General features: G+C 48.6%; 1 protein-coding gene across 2 annotated transcripts in view; it reads right to left on the reverse strand.

Annotated features, from left to right (window-relative positions):
• Positions 1-18,341, reverse strand: part of LOC124045055 (semaphorin-3ab-like) — a 40,393-nt gene extending 22,052 nt beyond the window's left edge. Inside the window, exons 1-2 of one of the 2 annotated variants that reach the window (XM_046364275.1) lie at positions 17,847-18,341; positions 314-468 (exon numbers count right to left, since the gene is read on the reverse strand). In XM_046364275.1, the coding sequence (XP_046220231.1) occupies positions 314-468; positions 17,847-17,946 (255 nt within the window). In that variant the 5' untranslated portion in view covers positions 17,947-18,341. The remainder of the gene's footprint in view (positions 1-313; positions 469-17,846) is intronic. The other variant, XM_046364274.1, reaches the window with a different exon arrangement.
• Between the last annotated feature and the right edge of the window lie 5,348 nt (positions 18,342-23,689).

The following is a 23,689-nucleotide window of genomic DNA, read 5'->3' on the forward strand; positions in this document are numbered from 1 at the left end:
TCTCACAAGGTTTTCTGAGTTATGGTTTTCCTTAGTTTTCCCTACTGGTGAGTGTAGCTGTCCTGTATGAATGAATGTGTTAATGTGATTATATTGAATCTATTACCCTTTTCACACTATCATGCAGACCAGAGCCATACTGTGGTTTGGATAATCGCTTTTCACATTGTCTTTTTCAAATAAGTTCCAACAACTATGGTGGATGTGTCACTAGGCCAGCTCAGTGCAGCTTGGTTAGGTTAGGCTCGGTTGGGCTTTGTAGTGTGAAAAGCCCCTATGTGAAAGAAGCCTATAGAGAGCCAGGCAGTCTGACCATGTGTGGGTTCTGTGTGATGTCGTCCAGGCTTGTGGACAGCAGGTTGTCCTTCATGGCCACGTAGAGCCGGCGGCCATCTTCGTCTGGCAGCAGAGAGTGCATGTCCCCCGCCGCCAGGGGCAGGGACAGGAGACGGCCATTCTGGACCAGCTCTGAAAGAGAGAGAGAGAGAAATCCAGAGATGAATACAACAATCAGAAGCACAGTACTGAGGATGTCCTAATATGGACACGGTACAGCAGAGGGTACAGTCACAATATGGTACAAAATCAAATATTACATTTATACTGCATCTGTAATCTAATGACGAATACAACTTGACAGCATGGACTAACAATTTATTGACAGTTTACAATATACAGATAGAAAGGCAGAGAGATCAAAAACACATAGTCACACACCAGCTATAATATCTCAGATGACACACCAAAGACCAGCTAATGAATGGTACTAGGCTGCATCCATCAATCATATGAGTTGTAGTACTCTGTGGCTAGGACTCTGCATAAGTCCAACTCCATTCCACAAACAGACATAATATGACACAGCACAAACCCTGTCCCACAGTGTCTATCACACATTCTGTCATGCTGGTAAAAGAGGACCCAAAAGCGACTTAACAGAAGCAGAGTTTAATAATGTTCAAAACGGAATAACTGACATCCTCTAGATTTGTAGAGGGGAAAACAACTGGAGAAGCGGCCACAGACTGCAGGTCGCTTCGGGTAGGCGCAGGCCGTAGTCGACTGAGACACCTGCTCACACGCAGCGTCTGATGAAGGCACAAAACACGACAGAACAGGGTGATACACAATCACGGCAAAAAACACGACAGGACAGGGCGAAACGCAATCACAGCATGGAATATACAATATAAGGAACCGACGGAACAGGAACGGATTACAAAGGAATAAATAGGGAATCTAATCAGGGGAAAGGATCGGGAACAGGTGTGGGAAGACTAAATGATGATTAGGGAATAGGAACAGCTGGGAGCAGGAACGGAACGACAGAGAGAAGAGAGAGCGAGAGAGTGAGAGAGGGAGGGGGAGAGAGAGGGATAGAACCAAACAAGACCAGCAGAGGGAAACGAATAGCATGGGGAGCACAGGGACAAGACATGACAATAAATGACAAACATGACAGTACCCCCCACTCACCGAGCGCCTCCTGGCGCACTCGAGGAGGAATCCTGGCGGCAACGGAGGAAATCATCGATGAGCGAACGGTCCAGCACGTCCCGAGACGGAACCCAACTCCTCTCCTCAGGACCGTAACCCTCCCAATCCACTAGGTATTGGTGACCCCGTCCCCGAGAACGCATGTCCATAATTTTATGTACCTTGTAAATAGGTGCGCTCTCGACAAGGACGGGAGGGGGGGAGGGAAGACGAACGGGGGTGCGAAGAAAGGGCTTAACACAGGAGACATGGAAGACAGGATGGACGCGACGAAGATGTCGCGGAAGAAGCAGTCGCACAGCGACAGGATTGACGACCTGGGAGACACGGAACGGACCAATGAACCGCGGAGTCAACTTACGAGAAGCTGTCGTAAGAGGAAGGTTGCGAGTGGAAAGCCACACTCTCTGGCCGCAACAATACCTTGGACTCTTAATCCTGCGTTTATTGGCGGCTCTCACCGTCTGTGCCCTGTAACGGCAAAGTGCAGACCTCACCCTCCTCCAGGTGCGCTCACAACGTTGGACAAACGCTTGAGCGGAGGGAACGCTGGACTCGGCAAGCTGGGATGAGAACAGAGGAGGCTGGTAACCCAGACTACTCTGAAACGGAGATAACCCGGTAGCAGACGAAGGAAGCGAATTGTGAGCGTATTCTGCCCAGGGAGCTGTTCTGCCCAAGACGCAGGGTTTCTGAAAGAAAGGCTGCGTAGTATGCGACCAATCGTCTGATTGGCCCTCTCTGCTTGACCGTTAGACTGGGGATGAAACCCGGAAGAGAGACTGACGGACGCACCAATCAAACGACAGAACTCCCTCCAAAACTGTGACGTGAATTGCGGACCTCTGTCTGAAACGGCGTCTAACGGGAGGCCATGAATTCTGAATACATTCTCAATAATGATTTGTGCCGTCTCCTTAGCGGAAGGAAGTTTAGCGAGGGGAATGAAATGTGCCGCCTTAGAGAACCTATCGACAACCGTCAGAATCACAGTCTTCCCCGCAGACAAAGGCAGACCGGTAATGAAGTCTAAGGCAATGTGAGACCATGGTCGAGAAGGAATGGGGAGCGGTCTGAGACGACCGGCAGGAGGAGAGTTACCCGACTTAGTCTGCGCGCAGTCCGAACAGGCAGCCACGAAACGGCGCGTGTCACGCTCCTGAGTCGGCCACCAAAAGCGCTGGCGAATAGACGCAAGAGTGCCTCGAACACCGGGATGACCCGCTAACTTGGCAGAGTGAGCCCACTGAAGAACAGCCAGACGAGTGGAAACAGGAACGAAAAGGAGGTTACTAGGACAAGCGCGCGGCGACGCAGTGTGCGTGAGTGCTTGCTTAACCTGTCTTTCAATTCCCCAGACTGTTAACCCGACAACACGCCCATAAGGAAGAATCCCCTCGGGATCAGTAGAAGCCACAGAAGAACTAAACAGACGGGATAAGGCATCAGGCTTGGTGTTCTTGCTACCCGGACGGTAAGAAATCACAAACTCGAAACGAGCGAAAAACAACGCCCAACGGGCTTGACGGGCATTAAGTCGTTTGGCAGAACGGATGTACTCAAGGTTCTTATGGTCTGTCCAAACGACAAAAGGAACGGTCGCCCCCTCCAACCACTGTCGCCATTCGCCTAGGGCTAAGCGGATGGCGAGCAGTTCACGGTTACCCACATCATAGTTGCGCTCAGATGGCGACAGGCGATGAGAAAAATAAGCGCAAGGATGAACCTTATCGTCAGACTGGAAGCGCTGGGATAGAATGGCTCCCACGCCTACCTCTGAAGCGTCAACCTCGACAATGAATTGTCTAGTGACGTCAGGAGTAACGAGGATAGGAGCGGACGTAAAACGTTCTTTTAGAAGATCAAAAGCTCCCTGGGCGGAACCGGACCACTTAAAACACGTCTTGACAGAAGTAAGAGCTGTGAGAGGGGCAGCAACTTGACCGAAATTACGAATGAAACGCCGATAGAAATTAGCGAAACCTAAAAGCGCTGCAACTCGACACGTGACCTTGGAACGGGCCAATCACTGACAGCTTGGACCTTAGCGGAATCCATCTGAATGCCTTCAGCGGAAATAACAGAACCGAGAAAAGTAACGGAGGAGACATGAAAAGAGCACTTCTCAGCCTTTACGTAGAGACAATTCTCTAAAAGGCGCTGTAGAACACGTCGAACGTGCTGAACATGAATCTCGAGTGACGGAGAAAAAATCAGGATATCGTCAAGATAGACAAAAACAAAAATGTTCAGCATGTCTCTCAGAACATCATTAACTAATGCCTGAAAAACAGCTGGCGCATTGGCGAGACCGAACGGCAGAACCCGGTACTCAAAATGCCCTAACGGAGTATTAAACGCCGTTTTCCACTCGTCCCCCTCTCTGATGCGCACGAGATGGTAAGCGTTACGAAGGTCCAACTTAGTAAAGCACCTGGCTCCCTGCAGAATCTCGAAGGCTGATGACATAAGGGGAAGCGGATAACGATTCTTAACCGTTATGTCATTCAGCCCTCGATAATCACGCAGGGGCGCAGAGTACCGTCCTTCTTCTTAACAAAAAGAACCCCGCCCCGGCCGGAGAGGAAGAAGGCACTATGGTGCCGGCGTCAAGAGACACAGACAAATAATCCTCGAGAGCCTTACGTTCGGGAGCCGACAGAGAGTATAGTCTACCTCGAGGAGGAGTGGTCCCCGGAAGGAGATCAATACTACAATCATACGACCGGTGAGGAGGAAGGGAGTTGGCTCGGGACCGACTGAAGACCGTGCGCAGATCATGATATTCCTCCGGCACTCCTGTCAAATCGCCAGGTTCCTCCTGAGAAGTAGGGACAGAAGAAATGGGAGGGATGGCAGACATTAAACACTTCACATGACAAGAAACGTTCCAGGATAGGATAGAATTACTAGACCAATTAATAGAAGGATTATGACATACAAGCCAGGGGTGACCCAAAACAACAGGTGTAAACGGTGAACGGAAAATCAAAAAGACATAGTCTCACTGTGGTTACCAGATACTGTGAGAGTTAAAGGTAGTGTCTCAAACTTGATACTGGGAAGATGACTACCATCTAAGGCAAACATGGGCGTAGGCCTGTCTAACGGTCTGAAAGGAATGTTATGTTTCCGAGCCCATGCTTCGTCCATGAAACAACCCTCAGCCCCAGAGTCAATCAAAGCACTGCATGTAGCACCCGAACCGGTCCAGCGTAGATGGACCGACATAGTAGTACAAGATCTAGATGAAGGGACCTGAGTAGTAGCGCTCACCAGTAGCCCTCCGCTTACTGATGGGCTCTGGCCTCTTACTGGACATGAAATAACAAAATGTCCAGCAACTCCGCAATAGAGGCACAGGCGGTTGGTGATCCTCTGTTCCCTCTCCTTATTCGAGATGCGAATCCCTCCCAGCTGCATGGGCTCAGTCTCAAAGCCAGAGGAGGGAGATGGTTGCGATGCGGAGCAGGGAAACACCGTTGATGCGAGCTCTCTTCCACGAGCCCGGTGACGAAGATCTACCCGTCGTTCTATGCGGATGGCGAGAGCAATCAAAGAGTCCACATCTGAAGGAACCTCCCGGGAAAGAATCTCATCCTTAACCGCTGCGTGGAGTCCCTCCAGAAAACGAGCGAGCAGCGCCGGCTCGTTCCACTCACTAGAGGCAGCAAGAGTGCGAAACTCAATGGAATAATCCGTTATGGACCGTTCACCTTGGCATAAGGAAGCCAGGGCCCTAGAAGCCTCCTCACCAAAAACTGAACGGTCAAAAACCCGAATCATCTCCTCTTTAAAGTTCTGGAATCTGTTAGAGCAATCAGCCCTTGCCTCCCAGATAGCTGTGCCCCATTCTCGAGCCCGGCCAGTAAGGAGTGAAATGACGTAAGCAACCCGAGCTCTCTCTCTAGAGTATGTGTGGGGTTGGAGAGAGAACACAATCTCACACTGCGTGAGAAAGGAGCGGCACTCAGTGGGCTGCCCGGAGTAGCAAGGTGGGTTATTAACCCTGGGTTCTGGAGGCTCGGCAGGCCAGGGAGTAACAGGTGGCACGAGACGTAGACTCTGGAACTGTCCAGAGAGGTCGGAAACCTGAGCGGCCAGGTTCTCCACGGCATGGCGAGCAGCAGACAATTCCTGCTCGTGTCTGCCGAGCATGGCTCCTTGGAACTCGACGGCAGTGTAACGAGCGTCTGAAGTCGCTGGGTCCATTCCTTGGTCGGTTCCTTCTGTCATGCTGGTAAAAGAGGACCCAAAAGCGACTTAACAGAAGCAGAGTTTAATAATGTTCAAAACGGAATAACTGACATCCTCTAGATTTGTAGAGGGGAAAACAACTGGAGAAGCGGCCACAGACTGCAGGTCGCTGGGTAGGCGCAGGCCGTAGTCGACTGAGACACCTGCTCACACGCAGCGTCTGATGAAGGCACAAAACACGACAGAACAGGGTGATACACAATCACGGCAAAAAACACGACAGGACAGGGCGAAACGCAATCACAGCATGGAATATACAATATAAGGAACCGACGGAACAGGAACGGATTACAAAGGAATAAATAGGGAATCTAATCAGGGGAAAGGATCGGGAACAGGTGTGGGAAGACTAAATGATGATTAGGGGAATAGGAACAGCTGGGAGCAGGAACGGAACGACAGAGAGAAGAGAGAGCGAGAGAGTGAGAGAGGGAGGGGGAGAGAGAGGGATAGAACCAAACAAGACCAGCAGAGGGAAACGAATAGCATGGGGAGCACAGGGACAAGACATGACAATAAATGACAAACATGACACATTCATCAATTCATTTCTCAAGCACTCTTATCGGGCAAAGTCAAAGTCCAAGTCCGTCAGAGAAAAGTAACTAGTACATCTCCAGACAGATAAGACGATAGTGGGTGATTACAACAGGGATACAATGACAGCTATGATAGAGGCTGTACAAGATAGATCCGATAGCTGGATAGCTAAGAGTAGCGATTAGCAGAGAATGACAATCGCCACTTCTATCAGTCTACTCTTATTGTGAAACCACACATCTCTCACACAAACTGATCTACACTAACATACAGCAGATGTCTATAAGCTTTGAGATCACATAGGAAGGAATTTTGAGGATGGATTCATTTACATTCGTCTAACTGTCCTCACACATAGAAGTATCTGTTTCCCTTTAGGAAAGCCTAGCTCAAGCTTAGCTCGCATATGTGTTTGATAGAAGATAGAAGGAGGAGGGTTTGGAGAAGATGGAGACTTAATGACAGACATTGTCTGGTGGTAAAACTGGAACAGTGAGATTAGACTGATGCCATTGTGATGAAACTGACAGACTGAGAAATGAGACATGACGAGTGTGGAGGAAACGACACAGCGATGAGAAGAGGATAAATTGATGGGGAAAAGGCATGAAAGAGAAAAAAAAATCAAATGGAGTTAATTTGGAGCAGACGGCCTGTTATTGAGGGAAAATACTAAAATCAAATAAAGTGCCATTTGGAGTTCATTGAATCAGTTTCATTTTTTGGGCGAAAGAGGTAGCAAAGATTTATTTTAAGGATATCGGGAGGACTGAGAGTAAGATTGACAAACTGGCACACACACACTCTTGGTTGTTGGCAAACTTGTTGAGTTACACGTCCCAAATATCACCATCAAATTCCTTGATAAGAGTATAACCATCTTATTTGCCAGTTTGTGGCCCACCTGTTAGCTTGTACGATTCTTGCCATTCTTCATCAACGAGCTGTTGCCTACCACAGCACTGCCGCTGACTGGCTGGGTTTTCTAACAGTAACTGAATGCCTCCATGCCTGTCTGCCTGCTTTATATAGCAAGCCACGACTGTGACTCGCTGTCTGTAGGAGCAAACCATGTTCTTGAACAGTGTGGTGTTCCTAATAAACTGGTCATTGAGTGTATACTGTACACTGAGTGTACAAAGCGTTAAGAACTCCTTCCAGACTCAATTCGTTAGGGCATGGACTCTACAAGGTATCGAAAGCGTTCCACAGGGATGCTGGCCCATGTTGTTGCCTATGCTTCCAACAGTTGTGTCAAGTTGGCTGGATGTCCTTTGGGTGGTAAACCATTCTTGATACACACTGGAAACTGCTGAGCATGAAAAACCCAGCAGCGTTGCAGTTCTTGACACAAACCAGTGCGCCTGACACCAACTACCATATCCCGTTCAAAGGCACTTCAATCTTTTGTCTTGCCCATTCACCCTCTGAATGGCACACATACACAATCCATGTCTCAACTGTCTCAAGGCTTAAACATATGCTCTCCTTCATCTACACAGATTGAAATGGATTTAACAAGTGACATCAATAAGGGATCATAGCTTTCACCTGGATTCACCTGGTCAATCTGTCATGGAAAGAGCAGGTGTCCTTAATGTTTTGTACACTCAGTGTATGTATATACTGCATACTTATACACACACACTGGACTATAGAACCAATGGCCAGAGCACCTATCATTCTGAGTATATGATGAATACTTCTTATTCAGGGTGACAGAAAACACATTCCTGCCTCTTCCAAGCACAAATCCCCCTTATAGAAACTGACATGTAGTCTCCACACCAACACACATACACTCACACACATACACGCACACCACACACACAGACACACACAGACACGCACATTCTTACTGCCACTCTCCTGACTTACTCCCAACACACCAGCTGCACCCACCCACACCACTGGGCCGGCCGATCCTTCCTCTGGGGCATTTGCCTTGACAGCAATGACCGTGTCGACCCAGTGGGGGTTCCAGACCTGCCCTCACCAGCAGCCCCTCAGAAGGATTAGTACTGGCAGTGTTTCACTGACTGACCTCGGCAGCTAACACCAAAACTCAGCACATCTACTGGAGTAAGTCCATTATCTTCATGCACTAGTTTGCTAACTGCTCAACTGTTAATGTAAGGTACATTGTTAAATTCAGTCGGCTTAGTTAAAAATCCCCCCAAAACTAGTCAAAATCCGAGATCACAAACAAGTTTTTTCTTCTAAATGTGTCTAAACTCTGTACAGCCATGTACAGTATTTTCAGTCCGGTTAGACTCAACGTGTTTGTAAAGACAGCAGAGTAGAGGTCTTCTCAGGTCCAACATTTTGGTCCTGGACCCGAAAGGACTGGAGGACAATCACACCCGAACCCAAATGGACCCGACGACAACCAGGCCTAGATCCGGACCTGACTCCCAAGAGAGTCAGCAAAGTTGTCACGACTTCCTCCGAAATCGGTCCCTCTCCTTGTTCGGGTGGCGTTTGGCGGTCGACGTCACCAACCTTCTACCTTCCATTTGTTTTGTCTTTGTCTTACACACCTGATTTCACTCACCCAATTACTTGTTTATTATTTAACCCTCTGTTCCCGATGTTTGTTTGTGAGTGATTGTTTGTTGTACATCGGTCCGTTATTGTGGGCTCGCTGTATTGCTTTGTATTTTGTATATTTAGAGGATAGTCAACCATTAGGGTCAGGACTGATTAGGGAAGTCACCATTCCACTAGATGGTTACGCAGAAGGGTCACAAGGAGAGAATCAGTCTCTTCCTTATTGATTCTCCTACGTTTCCCGTGGTGCTGGGCCTACCCTGGGTGGCCTGTCATGACCCCACTATTTCGTGGCAACAGAGGGCAGTCACGAGAGTGCTCAGGGAGGTGTGTAGGGGTTTTCATTGGTGCGAATATGGTGGAAAGTCCAGACCAGGTCTCCACCGTGCGCATCCCCTCAGAATATTCCGATTTGGCTCTCGCCTTCTGTAAGAAGATGGCGATTCAATTACCGCCCCATTGACGGGGGGATTGTGCAATAAATCTCCTGGTAGACGCAGCACTTCCCAGGAGTCACGTGTATCCCCTGTCACAGGAGGAGACGGCGGCTATGGAAACATATGTCTCCAAATCTCTGGGACAGGGATACATTCGGCCCTCCACTTCACCTGCCTCCTCAAGTTTCTTTTTTGTGAAGAACAAGGATGGAGGTCTGCACCTGTGTATTGACTATCAGGGTATCAATCAGATCACTGTGAGGTACAGCTACTCGCTGCCTCTCATCGCCAGTACGATCAAGTCAATGCACGGGGCGCACTTCTTCAAAATTGGATCTCAGGAGCGCTTACAACCTGGTGCGTATCCAGGAGGGGGACGAGTGGAAGACGGCATTTAGTACCACCTCAGGGCACTATGAGTACCTCGTCATAACGTACGGGTTGATGAATGCTCCATCATTTTTCCCGGCCTTTGTTGACGAGATTTTCTGGGATCTGTACCGGCAGGGTGTAGTGGTGTATATTGACAATATTCTGATATACTCCACTACACGCACCGTGCATGTGTTCCTGGTGTGCAGGGTGCTTGGTCGACTGTTGGAGCATGACCTGTACGTCAAGGCTGAGAAATGTCTGTTCTTCCAACAGTCCATCTCCTTCCTAGGGTACCGCATTTCCACTTCAGGGGTGGAGATGGAGAGTGACCGCATTTCAGCCGTGTGTAATTGGTCGACTCCCACCACGGTAAAGGAAGTGTAGCGGTTTCTACGGTTTGCCAAACCAGAGGTTTATCCTGGGTTTTGGTCAGGTAGCAGCTCCCATTACCTCACTGCTGAAAGGGGAACCGGTGCGGCTGCAGTGGTTGGGTGGGGCGGACAGGGCCTCTGGTCACCTGAAGGCCCTGTTTACCTCAGCTCCCGTGCTGCTCATCCGGATCACTCTTTGGCAATCATAGTGGAGGTGGACGCATCCGAGGCTGGGATCGGAGCCATGCTCTCTCAGTGCTCAGGCATGCCACCAAAGCTCCGCCCCTGTGCTTTCTTTTCGAAGAGGCTCAGCCCGGCGGAGCAAAACTATGATGTGTGGGACCAGGAGCTGTTGGCTGTTGTCAAGGCTTTGAAGGTGTGGAGACATTGGTTTGAGAGGGCTAAACACCCTTTTCTCATCTGGACTGACCACAGCACTCTGGAGTACCTCCGGGCGGTGAGGAGACTGAACCCTCGCCAGGCAAGGTGGGCCATGTTCTGTACCCGTTTTGTTTTCACTCTGTTCTACAGACCAGGTTCCCAGAACGCTAAGGCATATGCACTGTCCCGGATGTATGACATAGAGGAGCGGTCCATGGATCACAATCCCATTCTTCCGGCCTCTTGCCTGGTGGCACCGGTGGTGTGGGAGCTGGACGCGGACATCAAGCGGGCGTTACGCACAGAGCCCACTCCCCCCCAGTGTCCAGCTGGGTGCCTGTACGTTCCGTCCACTGTCCGCGACCGTTTGATCTATTGGGCCCACACATCACCCTCCTCTGGTCATCCTGGCATCGGTCGGACGGTGCGTTGCCTTAGTGGGAAGTACTGGTGGCCACCTTGACCAAGGACGTGAGGGTTTATGTTTCCTCCTGCTTGGTGTGCGCCCAGTGCAAGGCTCCCAGGCACCTGCCCAGAGGGAAGTTACAACCCCTACCCATTCCACAATGGCTGTGGTCGCACCTGTCGGTGGACTTCCTGCCAGATCTTCCTCCCTCACAGGGCAACACCACGATCCTGGTCATTGTGGATCGGTTTTCTAAGTCCTGCCATCTCCACCCTTTGCCCGTTCTCCCTACGGCCCTACAGACTGCGGAGGCCCTGTTCACACACGTATTCCAGCACTACGGGGTGCATGAGTACATAGTTTCTGATCAGGGTCTGGAGAACGTTCATGGAACGTCTGGGGGTCTCGGGCCGGCCTCCCCTCAAGTTTTCACCCCGAGAGTAACGGGCAGGTGGAGAGAGTAAACCAGGATGTGGGTATTATTTCTGAGGTCACATTGCCAGGACCGGCCGGGGGAGTGGGCGGCGTTCATCCAATGGGCAGAGATGGCCCAAAACTCACTCCGACACTCCTCCACTAACCTCTCTCCTTTCCAGTGCGTACTGGGGTATCAGCCGGTTCTGGAACCTTGGCATCAGAGCCAGATCGAAGCTCCTGCGGTGGACGAATGGTTTAAGCGACCTGGGACGCCACCCATGTGCACCTACAACGGGCTGTGAGGCGGCAAAAGGTGAGCGCCAACCGCCACCGCAGCGAGGCCCTGGTGTTTGCACTGGGGGACCGGGTCTGGCTCTCGACCCGAAACCTGCCCCTCTATCTGCCTTGCCGGAAGCTGGGCCCGCGGTTTGTGGGGCCATTTAATGTCCTGAGGAGACTGTATGAGATATGCAACAGTTTACATCTTCCCCCAGATTACCGTATTAATCCCTTGTTCCATGTGTCTCTCCTCAGGCCAGTGGTGGCGGTCTACTCCAGGAGTCTGAGGTGCAGGAGGTTCCTCTGCCCCCTCGAGGGGGCCCTGGCATTTGCTGTTCGAGCCATCCTGGACTCGAGCCATACTGGACTCAAGGCGTCGGGCGAGGGGCCTTCAGTACCTCGTGGAGTGGGAGGGTTACGGTCCGGAGGAGAGATGCTGGGTGCCGGTGGAGGACGTCTTGGACCCTTTGTTGCTGCGGGAGTTCCACTGTATCCATCCGGATCGCCCTGCACCTCGTCCTCCGGGTCGTCGCTGCTGGAGCGGCGTGTCAAGGTGGGGATACTGTCACGACTTCCGCCGAAGTCGGTCCCTCTCCTTGTTCGGGCGGAGTTCGGCAGTCGACGTCACCGACCTTCTAGCCACCGCCGATCCATTTTTCATTTTCCATTTGTTTTGTCTGTCTTACACACCTGATTTCACTCACCCAGTTACTTGTTTATTATTTAACCCTCTATTCCCCATGTTTGTTTGTGAGTGATTGTTCGTTGTACATCGGTCCGTTATTGTGGGCTCGCTATATTGATTTGTATTTCGTATATTTTGAGTAAAGTACGTTGATTACTCATATCTGCTGTCCTGCGCCTGACTCTCTACATAGCTACACACAGGACCCTTACACAAGTTGCTCTTCTGATGAAGAAATATGTCTTTATATGTTGGCTAGGCCTTCTGTAAGTCAATAAATTCACCTTATTAGCATTAAATAAATATGCTATAAGCTATGCAGAGCCGTGGTTGGGTCCATTCAGGTCTATCAGCCGCTCTGGTGGTACGTCGGGTCTTGGGTATTCGGGTTCGATCTGGGAAGACCTCTACTGCAGAGTGCAGACATCCTCAGACAAGCTGAAGGAGACAGCAAGGACGGGAGTGACCGTGAGTTAGCTTGGCACCAGGAGCACGGGAGTGACCGTGAGTTAGCTTGGCACCAGGAGGACGGGAGTGACCGTGAGTTAGCTTGGCACCAGGAGGACGGGAGTGACCGTGAGTTAGCATGGCACCAGGAGGACAGGAGTGACCGTGAGTTAGCTTGGCACCAGGAGGACGGGAGTGACCGTGAGTTAGCTTGGCACCAGGAGGACGGGAGTGACCGTGAGTTAGCTTGGCACCAGGAGGACGGGAGTGACCGTGAGTTAGCTTGGCACCAGGAGGACGGGAGTGACCGTGAGTTAGCATGGCACCAGGAGGACGGGAGTGACCGTGAGTTAGCTTGGCACCAGGAGGACCCAAGACAGTTGACATTAGAGAACCTCAGTCATGGGAGCCACTGATGGGCGTATATGTGATTAGGGCAAATGTATGGCGTGTGACACAGCTAAGAACATTCCTGCATCAGGAGACACAGACACGCACACAACAAGCACACACACAGACAAGCGCAATTACAGACACACACAGAGACAAACGTGAAAACACACTGTGGTTAGAGTCATTTTTTGGACAGCTGGCTCTTTTCCTCAGACTGGTACTGAGGGACAGTTCTACATTTACTGGGGTGGGCTGGTCCAATATAGGTGAGGGTTGACAAACTTTTCTTTTGCTTTGGGGTGGGTTGTGTGTTTTTTATTGTGCACAGGGAAGGGTAGTGTGTTTTTTCCTTGATTTACATTCTCCATTTTGCTGATTTGACTATATAATGTATCCCATATAGCCAACTTTCCTCATCTACTTGCATGCACCTCCTCTATCAAGGTGTTTTGGTAGTTCCCTTACGTACTACACCTTTGTATTTAAAAAAATATTTTATTTATTTATTATTTTTTTAGGGGTCGATCAGCTTAATATTGTGGAAAGAATATTGGTTCCATCAATGTAATTGTCTGCATCATTTCCAATCCCACATATATTTTTGGGGTAAAAATATATATCCATACACGCATGCATACATATACACATATATACATACACATACCTATATAGACATACGTACTTTTTAAAAGAATATACCTTTATTATTATTCCCCGCAAACCCTTCCGCCGATCCCACTATTGGAGTAAACTAATAAACACTTCTGCTTATACCTTCAATTTATACATCTTACATCTTACGTACTACACTCATCTATTCATAGTGACAATAGTGGTAGGTGGATTGTTTGTCCAGATCTGCAATAGACTATAGTAATCATACCACACATAAAATCATACGAATCTGCACCAATTTTCAATATAAGTCCACAAGATAGAGAAATAGCTGTCAGGCTGGATTCAAAACATAGAATTTTCCAATTTAAATTATTATATAACATTCTTGCAACCAATAGAATGTTGTATATATGGGGGATACAACCATCCCAGCTCTGCAGATTTTGCTGTGAAGAGACAGAATCATTAGATAATTTGTTTTGATACTGTCCATATGTAGCTTGTTTTTGGTTACAGGTTCAGGAATGGCTGAAGAGTGCTGGGTGTTTTGAAAGGTCATAGTCAATCAATCAATAACATATGTGGGAACTCCTTCAAGACTGTTGGAAAAGCATTCCTCATGAAGCTGGTTGAGAGAATGCCAAGAGTGTGCCAAGCTGTCATCAAGGCAAGCAGTGGCTACTTTGAAGAATCTAAAATCTAAAATATATCTTGATTTGTTGAACACTTTTTTTGGTTCCTACATGATTTCATATGTGTTATTTCAGAGTTTTATTCTACAATGTAGGACATAGTTCAAATAAAGAAAAACCCTTGAATGAGTAGGTATGTCCAAACTTTTGACTGGTACTGTAAATATTCAGAACCTTTACTCAGTACTTTGTTGAAGCACCTTTGGCAGCGATTTCAGCCTTGAGTCTTCTTGGGTATGACGCTACAAGTTTGGCACACCTGTATTTGGGGAGATTCTATTTAATAGTTTTGATGTCTTCACTATTATTCCACAATGTAGAAAATAGTAAAAATAAAGAAAAACCCTTAAATGAGTAGGTGTGTCCATACTTTGGACTGGTACTGTATATATTTACAGAATTACATTGATGTAAGCAACACTCTATCTGCAATATGGTATAGCTGATCCAGTGCCATTTAAGATGAACGAGGACTATTATTTTTTAATGAGCATGGACTTATTTCTATTACAGCATATTGGATGAGTGTCATTCATATTCCATTCACCCAGTTCAATATAACAGAGATAGGTTTAGGCTACTACATGATACTCAAATGTTCCTTATACCCATCATGAGGTTGCTACAACCTAGCCTCTGAATGAAAGATTACAACGTAGGTGCACACAGGTCGAAAAGGTTGAGGTGACAGTGACATATTCAATACCACCTTGCACACTTTTGCCTGCATCTAGATGATCTAGCGTGTAATAATTAGTCCAGCAGTTGCCAATTCTTGCAAAAGCCCTGTTATTTGAGTGTTTCATTCCATTTGGATCAGTTGTGGATCGACTCTGAACAGATTATAGAAGGGCACAGTAGCAGGCCAGTCTGGCTGTATTTTTACTTCTGATACTGAAGCGCATTCTGCTGCCGATCATCATTCTCCCAAGTCGTCCACATAGATGACATGCTTCACTTGATTGTGGTGTTGAAAACGCAAACCATGATTACAAGCGCTCAAAGGAATCGGTATACAGCTATGCATTTCTTATTGGTTGTGTGTGGTGCATTGGCACAGAGACCTGGACAATTCCTGGCATGCATTTGATATAATTATAAATACAGTATAGCATCAAAATGTTGAAAATCAGATTTCCCCTAGCTGATCGCTGTCTGCAGCCGGCTCTGATCGTAGTGTAATGACACAGTTAGGGAGAGTGAGCTCATCCGTTGTGGTCTGTGAACACTCAACCTTCTGCACTGTGCCACAAAACCATGCTGAAGTCTTAAAGTCAATATCTACGTTTATAAACACAGGGTTACTACAATTATTGGTATTTATGATATTTATTTTTATGACGCCACCCTCCCCCACCCCTGTGCGTAAGTGAGAAAGTGTGTGTGTGGGTGTGAGTGTCTGTCTGTCTGTGTGTTTGTGTGACTGAGTTAGGCTGTCTGTGTCTCTACATGGGGAGCCCCTTAGCTGAGTTGTCTGGCTCACAGTTCCCAGGAGGAAGACTTAGTTCGGTGCGCCACTAGAGAGATGAGGAAACCGGGGCACATTTCCTGTGGAAATGGGGTTATCACTTCACCAATTACTGTGCAATTAGAAAGGCAGGACTGGAGATGTCTGGGAAACGGACAAACACACACTCCCCGACATCTGGATTCTTTCACAACTCAACCAGGCACAAGTGGACACCTTGCCCTTTCACCTTTCTGAATAAATAGATATAAATCATAATCAGATTGCCTGAGTCCTTGTCTGAGTATTACCGCACACCTTTAGTTCAAGGCTGCAAAGCCACTGTCTGCCGTTGTCAAGGGTGCTACCAAGGAAGAGGGGTACTAATTCTCCCCTCAGGTGAAAGGAGAATGTGTCATCATCTAGATGATGAAATGACTCTCAGTCTATGTCAGTATGTTGTGTGCGAATCAATCTAAATGATTATGAACGTTCAAACATGGCCGCCTCTCCAATCACTGTACCGGGTAATAATACACCATCACAGGTCACAAGAGCAGCAGGTGAACTGTAAAGGAAACCAGACACGGTAAGCATCATCAAACCCCAACTCTATTATAACCCGCTTGTGTGCGGTTTTCACATGGCTTAACCGCTGAGATTGCTTCATTAGCCTTTTGTATGTGCCACTATACATTTTACTGAATCTGCAGCAGTAAAATGCCCCTTTTGTGTGTGGGGGGCACAAACCCAATCTCCAGCTGTCATTTATCATTTGGGAAATCAGGCCCAGAGTCTACAAGCGACTGGGATAATTGAGTCATTATAAGTGGGGTGGCAGGCAGTCTAACTCCAGTGTTGGCTGGCTGGCTGATGTGAAGTTTGACTGAATAACTGGGATAATTGAGTCATTAAGGCTAGGAGGGTTGGAGAGAGAGGGACCAGGCAGCCAAGCTGATGGGGTAATCAGCCATGGTGGGGTTAAAAACCAGCTCCATCACATGTGGTCTTCTAGGATCTGATCTGGAATCAGGCGCCCCTGACCCGTGAAGAGCAGAGGAAAAGGCAGTCAGGCTATCAGACGTACATCGGAGGTAGGGAGGGAAATGACCAGCGCATGGTACTCCCTCTGAGAGTCACTGTCTGTGTGTCGGTGTCTGCATCGGATTGAAACACGCATGCATGTACGCCCAGACAAAGACGCACAGATGCACACATTCACACACCCACACATCTCTGACACCCAGCAATTCCTTTATCACACACACTCTTTCTTCCTCTAACGCACAGGACCACAGTACCACCTTGAAACACCTTGTATTAAGCACAATTCACATCTGGCAGTACACATCATCAAAAGCAGACAAATGAAGCACTGAAATACAGCAGATCAAAAAAGCAGAAAATAAAACCTCTCTCTGTGTTGAGCCACTTTAGCTCTGACTAAACTAAATTAATGAGAAAATTCCCACCTGAGAGTATTTTGAAATACTAGCTTTCCTCCCTGCATAATTTCCTTTTGTACTTTCTAGGCCATGTCCTTTTCAGCCTTGAATCTGATTGTTATTTGTACTTCACAGAGTCTGTGTGATGTCTGGGTGTGTTTTAATGGTGTGAGTACAGACCATTACGATTAGACTATCACTCCCAACTGGGGTTTATTATTGTTGCATTATCAGATATGAGTAGATGGAGCAGCTCAAATATCAATCCGTACTCACTGAGCACAGACCAAAAATCTGTTAAAAGACAGATTTTTGGTCTACAATATACAATATGCACTCTCAACGACACACATCATCTTTACACAAAATCACACTGTCAATCATACACACAAATCTTCACACAAAACTGCCATACTCTTCCAAACATAGCTGATCCTTTATTATGTAATGGTATGAGGGAAGCAGTTATAGGGACATAGAAGGAACTAGATGATACCATTCAAATAGATAACACAAGTGAGTGGAGAGCTATACAAAAATACAGCACGTGAGGCACACTAATAAAGAGGCAGCAGGGTGTGAATGGGAGAGAGAGGGGTTCTGTCTTACCTGAGTGGGTGAACTGCAGGCGAGGCTGGGAGGCTCTCCATGCCGCTGTCAGACTGCTCCCCAGATGGACTAGGAGGACCAGGGTCACGAACCGCCACATGGTCTCTCACTCACACACACTCAAAGTCCTGAGCACAACACACACTTCACGAGGAAGGCACGTGCAGGAAACACAATCACGAGTATGTGTGTGTGGGCTCGGAAAGATACCTAGATAAATCTAGTTCAACAAAACACACTACTCCCACTTGGCTTCAGCTAAACAGCTACTGATCAGATGTGTCTCCTCTCATCTCTTCTCTTCGTGTAACTTGTCTTATGCGTCTCTCATTCTGTTGTATCTTTTCTGTTATGTCTGGGTTTCTCCCCTTGTTGAGTTTTGATTCCTCTCCCACTGTACTCTTCTCTTCTCGTCTCCTCTGATCTCCCTCTCTCTCTCTCTCTCTCTCTCTCTCTCTCTCTGTCAGTGAGTCCTCCTCTCCTCCGTATAGGCAAAGAGGAGGCGGGGGAAGAGTTCCCAAATTACATAGACAAACACACACTCCTTCTCTCTTTTTCACTGCTGCAGGAAAACCTACTTTAAATGGGAATAAGACAACTGCTATGTGGTGTGCCTTTCATCTTATTTCTCTCCCTCTCGCTCTCACTACACCCCCTCTTGCTTTCTTGTCACTTTCACTCTGCTGCATCAAACAGTCCTTTTGTTGGCCTTTGATGTATAGCATTTACTTATTTACTTTTAAGTATGATAAAACTACTTTTTCTTTACTTAAGTACACTTTACTTAAGTACATTTAAAATCAGATACTTTTAGACTTTTACTCAAGTAGCATTTTGCTGGGTGACTTTAATATTCTATTAAGCTATCTTTACTTTTACTGAAGTATGACAACTGAGTTGTAACGGATCTCTTGTGGTGAAGGAGAGTCGGACCAAAATGCAGCATGTAGATTGCGATCCATGTTTAATGAACAAACATAACACGAATCTAAATACAAACACTACAAAACAATAAACGTAACGAAAAGCGAAACAGCCTAAACTGGTGCAAACTAACACAGAATAATGACATCAAGACACTAAGGACAATCACCCACGAAACACTCAAAGAATATGGCAGCCTAAATATGGTCCCCAATCAGAGACAACGATAAACACCTGCCTCTGATTGAGAACCACTTCAGACAGCCATAGACCTAACTAGAACACCCCACTAAGCTACAATCCCAATACATACACACCACATACAAAAACCCATGCCACACCCTGGCCTGACCAAATAAATGAAGATAAACACAAAATAATTAGACCAGGGCGTGACAGAACCCCCCCGCCCCAAGGTGCGGACTCCCGAAAGCACCTCAAAACACTAGGGAGGGTCCAGGTGGGCGTCTGTCCATGGTGGCGGCTCCGGAGCGGGACGTAGACTCCACTCACTCAATGTCTTAGTCCCCTCTCCTCGCGTCCTTGGATAGTCCACCCTCGCCGCCAACCATGGCCTAGTAGTCCTCACCCAGAACCCCACTGGACTCAGGAGCAGATCAGGACTGAGGGGCAGCTCGGGACTGAGGCAGCTCGGGACTGAGGGGAAGCTCGGGAGTGAGAGGAAGCTCGGGAGTGAGAGGAAGCTCAGGAGTGAGAGGAAGCTCGGGAGTGAAAGGAAGCTCAGGAGAGAGAGGAAGCTCAGGAGAGAGAGGAAGCTCAGGAGAGAGAGGAAGCTCAGGCAGGTTGATGGATCTACCAGATCCTGGCTGGCTGGTGGCTGACTTGCAGATCCTGGCTGACTGGCAGATCCCGGCTGACTGGCAGATCTGGCAGATCCTGGCTGACTGGCAGATCCTGGCTGACTGGCGGATCTGGCAGATCCCGGCTGACTGGCGGATCTGGAAGAGTCTGGTTGACTGGTGGATCTGGAAGAGTCTGGTTGACTGGCAGATATAAAAGAGTCTGGCTGACTGGCGGTTCCTGGCTGACTGGCAGATCTGGAAGAGTCTGGCTGACTGGCGGATCCTGGCAGACTGAAAGATCTGGCTGCTCCATGCTGACTGGCGGCTCTGGCTGCTCCACGCTGACTGGCGGCTCTGGCTGCTCCATGTAGGCTGACAGCTCTGGCGGCTTCTTACAGACTGGCAGCTCTGGCGGCTCCATGCAGACTGGCAGCTCCTTGCAGACTGACAGCTCCTTACAGACTGACAGCTCCTTGCAGACTGACAGCTCCTTGCAGACTGACAGCTCCTTGCAGACTGGCAGCTCCTTGCAGACTGGCAGCTCTGGCTGCCTCATGCAGACTGACAGCTCTAGCTGCTTCATGCAGACTGACAGCTCTGGCTGCTCTATGCAGACTGGCAGCTCTGGCTGCTCCATGTAGACTGACAGCTCTGGCTGCTCCATGCCGACTGGCAGCTCTGGCTGCTCCATGCAGGCTGGCAGCTCTGGCTGCGCTGAACAGGCGGGAGACTCCAGCAGCGCAGGAGAGGAGAAAGGCTCCGACAGCGCTGGAGAGGCGAGGCGCACTGTAGGCCTGATGCGTGGTGCTGGTACTGGTGGTACTAGACCAAGGACACGCACAGGAAGCCTGGTGCGGGGAACTGCTACCGGAGGGCTGGGGTGTGGAGGTGGTACTGGATAGACCGGACCGTGCAGGCGCACTGGAGCTCTTGAGCACCGAGCCTGCCCAACCTTACCTGGCTCGATGCCCACTCTAGCCCGGCCGATACGAGGAGCTGGAATATACCGCACTGGGCTATGCACCCGCACTGGGGACACCGTGCGCACCACTGCATAACATGGTGCTTGCCTGGTCTCTCTAGCCCCCCGGTAAGCACAGGGAGTTTGCGCAGGTCTCCTACCAGGCATAGCCCTACTCCCTGTGAGCCGCCCCCACAAAATGTTTTGGGGCTGACTCTCGGGCTTCCTTGCCAACCGTGTTCCCTCATATCGCCGGCTCCTCTCTCCGGCTGCCTCTGCTCTCCTCGCTGCCTCCACTTGTTCCCATGGAAGGCGATCCCTTCCCGCCAGGATCTCCTCCCATGTGTAGCAACCCTTGCCATCCAATATATCGTCCCATGTCCAATCCTCATTGCGCCGCTGTTGCTGCCTTTGTTGCTTCTCCTGTGGCTCCTGCCTGTTGACACGCTGCTTGGTCCGTTTGTGGTGGGTGATTCTGTAATGGTTCTCTTGTGGTGAAGGAGAGTCGGACCAAAATGCAGCGTGTAAATTGCGATCCATGTTTAATGAACAAACATAACACGAATCTAAATACAAACACTACAAAACAATAAACGTAACGAAAACCAAAACAGCCTATACTAGTGTAAACTAACACAGAATAAGGACATCAAGACACTAAGGACAATCACCCACGAAACACTCAAAGAATATGGCTGCCTAAATATGGTTCCCAATCAGAGACAACGATAAACACCTGCCTCTGATTGAGAACCACTTCAGACAGCCATAGACCTAACTAGAACACCCCACTAAGCTACAATCCCAATACATTTACACCACATACAAAAACCCATGCCACACCCTGGCCTGACCAAATAAATGAAGATAAACACAAAATACTTTGACCAGGGCGTGACATGAGTAGTTTTCCCACCACTGAGTATTAGTAGAAGTAGTAGTAGTAGTAGTAGTAGTAGTAGTAGTAGTAGTACCTAGGATAGGATAAAGTAATCCTTCTACCCCTCCCCCCTTAAAAGATTTAGATGCACTATTGTAAAGTGGCTGTTCCACTGGATGTCATAAGGTGAATGCACCAATTTGTATGTCGCTCTGGATAAGAGTGTCTGCTAAATGACTTAAATGTAAATGTAAATGTAGTAGTAGTAGTAGTAGTAGTAGTAGTAGTAGTAGTATCAATCAATCAAATATATTTATAAAGCGCTTTTTACATCAGCCGATGTCACAGAGTGCTATACAGAAACCCAGCCTAAATCCCCAAACCGCAAGCAATGCAGATGTAGAAGCAGATGGAGAAGTAGTAATAGTAGTAGTAGCAGTAGTAGTAGTAATACAGTAGTACAATAGTTGTATTAGTACAGCTGTACCGTAGTAGTAGTAGCTAGTTGTAGCATCGTGATGGTTGATAAAGCATGTAAAACTCAGAATTACAGAAACAGACTGAGATCAGGACAAAAGCCCTGAACCAGGAGAGACTGAGGAGGGAGACAGTTGTGATGACTGAGGGAGAGACCTACCTGGCCATGAAACAGCAGGATGATAGATTGAGGGAGTTGGACAGACTCAGACAGCTGGAGACTCTTACCAACCTGGACAAGACCAGACTTGTATTTATTAGCTATAATTGTTTAGATATGTCCCTGTCTATGATTTATGATGTGTTTTAATGTATGCACAGATCTGCACACAAAAATCCCCATGGGATAATAAAGTAATTGACTTATCTTATCTGATTTTAGGGAGTAGAAGCTGAAAGAGGAGGAGAGAATAGTTGGAGAGGAAAGGTGACAGAGGTGGGAGAAAACCTTGGAAGAGATGTATTTGGAGAAGGCACAGAATGAGAACAAGAAGAGGGAGCCTGCTGTGCCTGTGCACATGCCTAGGCTCATTGTCTACAAGCCGAGGCCCCAGGTCGAGCTCACACCTGACTGTTGGCTCTAGACCCAGAATGACCCAACTCTCGAATCCAGCCAAGATCCAGAGCACAATCAAGCTCCAGACGCCACGATGGCTGCTGCCGAGACCCAATGTGAGGTACTGGACATTGAGTTTGATGAGCGAAAATGTGTAGACGTAGATGTGGTCTACAGGGGACGGATCATTCCCCTTGAAGAGATCCAAGAGGCCAAGCAGCGGCTCCTCCGGGAGGATAAGGACGCTGAACACCAGGCCAAGGCTGAGACCTACAAAACCTAATGCAGGAACTACATTGACCAGATGAAGAGGAACCCAAAGCCCTTCCTAGTTAGAGAGGAGGAGGAGGAGGAAGAAGCTGAATCCAGTGGCAGTAAGTACTCCAGCCTCATTGATGAGACCGAGGAGATGGAGGAGAGTGTCAACGAGGAGGAGGGGAAGGACCTCAGAGAGGAGGAAGGAAGTGTGGAGCCCAAGGGGAACATCAAGTGAAGGAAGGTGAATCGCTGGGTGAACGAAAATGTTAAAGATCGCTACCAGAAGAGGATTAAGATAACCTATTACAAAGAGGAGCACATAGATGACAGAATGATGTACAAGGGGGCGTATGACATCACACTTGTGGAGCAGAATCAAAGGAACCAGGCAAAGCTGCTGAAGGCTGAACAGAAGAGGCAGAAGCTGGAGGACCGCTGGAGTGGGAGGAGAGGGAACAGAAGAGGCAGAAGCTGGAGGACCGCTGGAGGACCGCTGGGAGGAGAGGGAACAGAAGAGGCAGAAGCTGGAGGACCGCTGGAGTGGGAGGAGAGAGAACAGAAGAGGCAGAAGCTGGAGGACCGCTGGAGTGGGAGGAGAGGGAACAGAAGAGGCAGAAGCTGGAGGACCGGTGGAGTGGGAGGAGAGAGAACAGAAGAGGCAGAAGCTGGAGGGGACAGAAGAGGCAGCTGGAGGACCGCTGGAGTGGGAGGAGAGAGAACAGAAGAGGCAGAAGCTGGAGGACCGCTGGAGTGGGAGGAGAGAGAACAGAAGAGGCAGAAGCTGGAGGACCGCTGGAGTGGGAGGAGAGGGAACAGAAGAGGCAGAAGCTGGAGGAGAGGGAACAGAAGAGGCAGAAGCTGGAGGACCGCTGGAGTGGGAGGAGAGGGAACAGAAGAGGCAGAAGCTGGAGGACCGCTGGAGTGGGAGGAGAGGGAACAGAAGAAAGAGGCCAAGAAGTTCAAAAAGAGAGAGAAGGAAGATTC

The sequence above is a fragment of the Oncorhynchus gorbuscha genome, linkage group LG10 (genome assembly GCF_021184085.1).
Source record: "Oncorhynchus gorbuscha isolate QuinsamMale2020 ecotype Even-year linkage group LG10, OgorEven_v1.0, whole genome shotgun sequence".
Classification (NCBI taxonomy): Eukaryota; Metazoa; Chordata; class Actinopteri; order Salmoniformes; family Salmonidae; genus Oncorhynchus; species Oncorhynchus gorbuscha.